This window comes from Buteo buteo, chromosome 8 (genome assembly GCF_964188355.1).
Source record: "Buteo buteo chromosome 8, bButBut1.hap1.1, whole genome shotgun sequence".
Classification (NCBI taxonomy): domain Eukaryota; kingdom Metazoa; phylum Chordata; class Aves; order Accipitriformes; family Accipitridae; genus Buteo; species Buteo buteo.
Genome location: NC_134178.1, coordinates 6,928,186 through 6,934,724, shown reverse-complemented (window position 1 = coordinate 6,934,724; position 6,539 = coordinate 6,928,186). Strand labels below are relative to the sequence as shown.

At 44.3% G+C, this 6,539-nt stretch overlaps 1 protein-coding gene across 9 annotated transcripts in view; it reads left to right on the top strand.

Moving 5' to 3' along the window:
• Positions 1–212: 212 nt before the first annotated feature.
• The window catches only part of DMD (dystrophin), a 1,298,312-nt gene continuing 1,291,985 nt past the window's right edge, over positions 213–6,539 (top strand). For all 9 annotated transcript variants that reach the window (XM_075033523.1, XM_075033524.1, XM_075033521.1 and 6 more), the window contains exon 1: positions 213–453. In XM_075033523.1, the coding sequence (XP_074889624.1) occupies positions 348–453 (106 nt within the window). In that variant the 5' untranslated portion in view covers positions 213–347. The remainder of the gene's footprint in view (positions 454–6,539) is intronic.

Here is a 6,539-nt window from a genome sequence, read left to right as displayed (position 1 = left end):
AGTTAACCCCCTTCCCCGCCACCCCACAGCGACACGGTGCCTCAGTCCCCCCCCGTCCCACCCCCCCAGTAGGGCGCAGGCGGTGCGGCGGGGGCTGCTCGCTCATCCCTGCCCCGCGTGGGGCCATTTGCTCGCTAATTGCTCCTCTCCTCATCGACCGCGCGGGGCGGGGGCGGCGGCGGGAGCGGGGGGGGGAGGAAGGCCGGAGCCGCCGCCCCGGCGCTATTTCAGGGCGGGCGGCGCCGCTCCGCACCTGTCCCGGCCCGTCCCGGCCCGTCCCCGACTCCCTCCGCCCTCACCCCGGCCGCTGCTTCCCCGCCTGCCTCCCTTCTTTCCCTCCTCGGGTCATGGCTGAGGCGGGACGCCCCGGTCCCGCTGCTGCTGCTGCCGTCGCCGCCGGGGGGGACGAAGCCGCCGCCGATGAGTTCCGCGATATCATCCGCAGCCGGTCGGGTAGGCGCCGTTCCGCGCTCCTCTCCTCACGGCGGCCGCGGGGCTCGCTGAGGGGCGGGAGGGGAAGGGGGGAGCTCGTCGGCGGAGGGAGGCGGGCTGAGGGCAGCCCCGGCGGGGGGGGGGGGGAGCGGTGTCGGTAGTGAGCTTTTTGAAATTATTTTTTTTTTTTATTAGCTCAACTTTTCCTTGCGCTGTGCTGCGTTGAAGGGGTTCGTTCGCTGGGGGCATCTCGGTGTGACAGGAGGGACGTTCGTGTCCCTCTGGCGACGCGCGAGTGTCGCCGCGCGTCGTCGTTGTCCCCCCCCCCCCCCCCCCGGTGTCCCCCATCTTGGGCTGTGGTAAATGGGCGGGAAGGTTGTGCCGCTCGTGTTAGCGGGGCAGGTCGTTAAAGCTGTAAATGGAAGCGGCTGTAACGCTCCCCCAGAGGATAAAGTTTCAGGTGCCCGGGCTCTTTTTGCTTAGTCCTGGAAAGAAACCAAATCCGTGGTAGTAAAGGTATTTATAGACCATTCAGCATTTACTCATTTGCAGCACAAGTGCATGTGGAGCTACAAATTAAATTAACTCTTCCTGAAGCTGCATGTGCTTGCGCAGTAAACAAGCCTTAAAATAACGGTGTCCTTACACGGTTAAATGACCTTTTAAAAATGATCTGTATTGTACTTGTTTTAAGAAACAGCAACAGAACACTTGCCATGTATCAGGGAATAATTAGAGCCGCTATGGGAAATTTAACTTTGGAAGTGTTGGGGTGGTAGAAAGCAGACCTTACATTTTCTGCGACAGATTTTGTGAACGTTGTGTTTACTCGGTAGTGTAAAGACACTCTTGCAGCAATACTTGGTGCTTTCCCACTGAAGTCTCAGTGGTGCAATTCCTGAAGTTCTTTTGCTCTTGTGGCAAAGCGTTTCTTCTAATGTTACCAGCCTACTGCATTTCTCATGCTAACTGCTTCTCCTTCAGCTTGGCATTTAAAAGGACAAGTATTGCCCTGGTGGGAGTGGGAAATAGTGGGGTTGGGTGGCTGTTCAGGTTTTTTTCAAGACCTGCTTTTGGCTCCCATGTTATGTCTTTTATCTAAGTTTCTGCAGCACGAGTCGAATGTGAAAGGAAAAAGTGGTTGGTGCGCTGTCTCCACAGTCATTCCTCGTTAGGCTGATTGTGTTACCTCTTATAGCAGCACATGTTCCCCATTCCATACTTGGCTCGCTCACAATTTGGGAGGTGTAAAATGCAGGATGGGTACAACACAAAGAAAAGGCCTCTGCATTTAAAGGATTGTCCTGTCAGTGTATAACGGCGTATTTGGGCAGTTGCTGGTTGGAGGTGAGAGAACTTGAAGGTTGACAAAAATAGTATCTTCAGGTCCATGTGATTTCCTGAAAGTGAAGTTGCAGTTAGGAACTTTACTGTTGGGTGCTCACAACTGTGAGCTGAGAGTGCTTTCTTCCCACTCTTATTTTTTTTTTTCCTGTAGCTAGTAACTACTTTCAGTGTTCAGTTTGATTTCCCATTTTAAAAATTCATAATTGAGAACAGACACTCTCTGAAAAGCTAAACAGGAAATGTTACCTATGTGTTTCCTAATTATCCCTTATATTCTCTGTTTCACTTGGAAAGTCTGTTTCCAAATCAACTTTGGTGGCAATATGTTAGGTGTATGGTATCATAATAAGTGTAAGATCTCAAATGGCTCTAAAATGTTTTTCTGTTTCCTGCTATAAAGTAGTATTAGAATTTAGATGTTAGCAGTAGACATGGAGCAAACATTTGTGCTTCTTAATTGGACACAATTCCCTGGTCTATTCTCTATGATGAATAAGAAACAGGATCAGTTTAAGGATCATAGAATTGCCCCAGATGTTTCTAAGCCTGAAGAGATGAGAAAATTCAATTTCCATGGTGATATTCATCACAGGTATACTTTTTTTTCCCTAGCAATATACCCCACAGTGATCTCTTATTCCTGCTTATCCTTCATTGTTACCATCGAACTTTTAAATGTGTTGCTTAAAATCTGACTATGGGTTTAGGGAGAAATAACATATAACAAATTAACACAGCTGTTAGCACAAGTGAGGTGGGAAGAACTTGATGAGATGGTGTTTGTAAGCCTGAGGATAGGTTCATTTTGTTTGGGGGTTTTCTGTAATCTATTACCTAGGTAGGGCATTTCTGGAGTTGGGATGTGCCATTTGTTTGGACACACATTCACCTTGAATGATTTTGGATTGGAAGTTTTAGGAGGGCTTCTTGGGAGTGAAATGCTGGCACAGCCTCCTTAACCATGTAGTAATGGTGAGGAGGCTAAACTGTTCTCGGGAGGCACTTCCTAGACCTGCAGAAGAGATTTTGTGATCCAGTAGGGAAGTTCTTGATGACTGAAAGTGAAGCTAGTGCAGTAAGTCCTTGGAGATTTAGGGCATCAGATAATGAAGGAGCTTTAAAAGAGATTGTATTCCACCTGTTTTTTTTGCTCTGTTTATATTAATTTCATGCTTCAGGGGTCTACTGCTTTCTGGAATGGAGGAAATTTTTGCTCTTCTCGATACAAAACTTGACTTCTGGTAGGTGCAGGTAATGCTTTGTCATGAAACTAGAGAAAAGGTAGGGTAGGATATGTTGATGTACTTGCCATATAAAAATATTCCACACTTCTGTTTTCTGAGGTCTTATTCAAAAACTCAGAGCATCAATATTTTAATAAGGTGAATGGGCGGATGCAGATAGCATTAATCTGGGCATCCTGCTATCAACTCCAGGTAAAATAATTCGAAAAAGTTATGAGGATTCACTTCATGTAAAGACAAAATCTTAAAGCTTGTTAGCACAATTTAAGGGAAAGCAGGCTCTGTCAAATTTTCTGTTAACAAATTGTCTTGATAAAGTAATTTCTCACAGAATATTACAACACACACATATGCACACAAAAATTAGTACTGGCAATAAAATACCTAGTAAATTGTTTAAAACCCACAAAACAGTTGTATTGCAAAAGTTGCCATCGGGGAATTGTAATGGAATTGGGTTTTCCCTGTTGCATCTCCATGGGGTTAATTACTAGCTCCAACAATAACTCATAATTTTTCATTTCCACTGATACAGAATGGCTTGGGTTATCTGGGTGTTCAAAGAAGATTCATGCAAATGCAGAGCTTAGGAGTGAGGAATGCAAGCTGTGCTGTCAGATAGAGGGACAGCACTGAAGAATTTAGTGGTCACTGCAGGGGCTCTGTTCAGCATGTGCTTGTAATGTGATGACATAGGGCAATAGGTGTAGGAAAGTTATTTTTGATTCTTGTATATGGCATGGCTGATTCTAGTATGAGAAATGTGTTTAAAAAAAACAACAACAAAGAAACCAAAAAACAAACCTCCACAAAAACTGAGATCCAAGGTGAATGTATATGGAGCTCAGCCAGTAATTTTTTTAATCCTTTTTTGAGAAGTTACAGAAGTGACTACTACTTTGTGTCAGTATATTCATGGGCAGAAAATCCTGGATGCTGAAAGTCTAGCAGGGGAAGGCACAACGAGAAAGGAAGAGTGAAAGCTAATAAATTCACATTAAAGCATCTGATATCTTGAGAAGGGGAGGTGGTTAACCTCTGGGGATAGATCCTCTATCTCTAGAGGTGTTTGGTCCAGCACTTGGTGGTACTTTTTAAGTTGAGCTTTATGCAAATGCAAGTTACTAGACTCAATATTAAGAGCCTGTCATAAATCATCAGCCCAGTCATCTGTCTCGTGGTCCCTTCTGGTCATAACAGTATTCATTTGTGAATCTTCTCTTAATAGAAGAACATTTTCTACCTGACTCTTCAGTTTAATGGTTGCCATCTGAACTGGGTGTTCTCAAGACCTGAAGGACTGCCCCACTGGTGTGAGATTTAGGCTGAGCATCCTCCCGTTGTCTTGTGTGGGGGTGCTGGCAATTCTTAAAATACCAGTACTAAACCAGAATCCATCTGGGTTTCAAGGTTAGTGGGCTAAGATTGATCCAGACAGCTGTTAAATTAGTATTAGCAAAAAGACAGTGTAAAACAACTGCAAATGTGAACATGTTACAAGTTTCAGTCACTTTCCAAACCATTATTAAACATGCTGGTCTAGTAAGTGCAGGTCTTTAATGTATTGTACTTGATGTCATGCTTGTTGAACACATGGAGACCATGCTTGGGGAAATGGATGTTGCAGAGCTTAATAAAACCTATCTTTGTGATTTAATTTCTCTGAAGAAAATGTGGTTTCCATTGCCCAGAATTTCTTTCCTGGTTATAGAGTAAAAAGCCACCATCAAGTCTCAAATGCATTTGGATGCTTGCTACATTAGAAGAACGGTTTCAAAAACCAGTGTAAATACAACTCAAAGCAGAGAGTGGGTTTTTGTAATAAAAATCTGCATGCCATAAATACTTTCTCATCAATTTAATGAAGATTTAGATTTTATTGTTACTGTTGCAGAGCTTAGTAACTGTAGTTATGATTAGCAACAGAAAGCCCTCTAATTTCTTCAGTTCATAGACAGCCTTTAGAAAAAAGGCTTAAGGCCTCATTTGCTCTTAACTTCTAGCACAAAATTATGCAGATCTGGAGCAAGCTGCTGTTATGACACGATGACTTTGCTTAGAATGATTTGGTGTGGTTCAGGGTTTGTGAGTAAGGACTTGAACCTCTCCACATTTCCTTCTGTTAAGTTGCATGACTTGAGGTTTTAACTAGAAGACAGCTGTTTTGGTCTTTATTTACAGAATAATGATTGTTAGGAGTTGTCACCATGCAGTGTTAAGCAACTACATATTCTGGACACTTGGCTTCCTCTTGTACTTTAATGCTATTAAAAGGTATAGATATAATGTATAGTGGTGATACAGATAGTTAAATAGATATACAGTGGTTCTTCTCCCTTCTTCCTCCTCCTTGCTCCCCCTGTTCTCCCCCAGCTTCACGGGTGTGGAAACTGTGGGTCACCAGAGCTGTTAGTACATATCCAAAACTGGATAACTTGCATGGGTGCTTCTCCCCTTCTCCCTCAAGCATCCGGAGACCTGATGGAGTTCCCTGGGTTCGTCAGTGCGAGGGAACAGCACAGGATGTGCTCTGCCTGTTTGGCTGAAGCACTTGTCGCACTCCCCCTCCACGCAATGATGCCTGGTGAATGTTAGCAGTATGCCTGATGGGAAAACAAATGAATTGACAAATGGTTCTGCATAACGAAGTGTATATGCTGTATCCGAGGTGTAGTAGCTCGCTGATCAGGGGAACCTCGTCTGCCAGCGCAGCTCTGCCGTGCTGAGCACGGTGATGTGACCGTGCCAGGGCGCTGGGACAGAGTGTTCACTGTGCCCAAATGTGCGTGCTGCTCGTTGTCAGTGTTGAAATGGCATTCATGGAGTGCTTCTGGGCAAGAAGATAAAAGTGGTATCTCCGCTGAATCTGTCTGTGCTGTAGTGGCATGCTGGTGTGGCATTGCTACCCCAGCTGCAAAGAGTTGGATCCCCTTCAAAAATAAAAGAATAACTTCATGGCTGCTGAAGGTGGAGATTTGGCTCTGGTGAATCAGTGCTTTGCAGTGAAGGGAGACTTGTATGCGATATCTCTATTCCGAAAAGTGTAGCATGTGGGAAGAACTGTGGATCTTGTCCAAAACGGCTTTAGGGGCTGAGCCAAGGTACTGTATGAGGGGAAAGTACAGGGTCTGTGGTCATAAAGCTCATGCATGTGTTAAATATATTTATACATAAATATTTTTACATATAACATTTGATTTTTAGATGGATACACTTTCATATGACTTAAAGAAAAAAGGAAACTGTGCTGATAAATCTGAATGAAGCAGAATTAAAATATGTATATAAACTGTTCAGAATAATTCCTGGCCTTGCCTGTTCAGCCATGGTTTTGTGGGACACTTGTAGCATGCAAAGCAATTGTAGGACAAAAGCCGCTAGTGATGCGGTAGCAATATCCACTTCAGGACATAGATTTGATGGATCTAATAAGCAGAATGAACTGCTGACTTTAGCCTGAATGTTGGGATTTGGTGAAACTAGAAGTTTCTGGTAATGTTCACAATCACAGCCTGT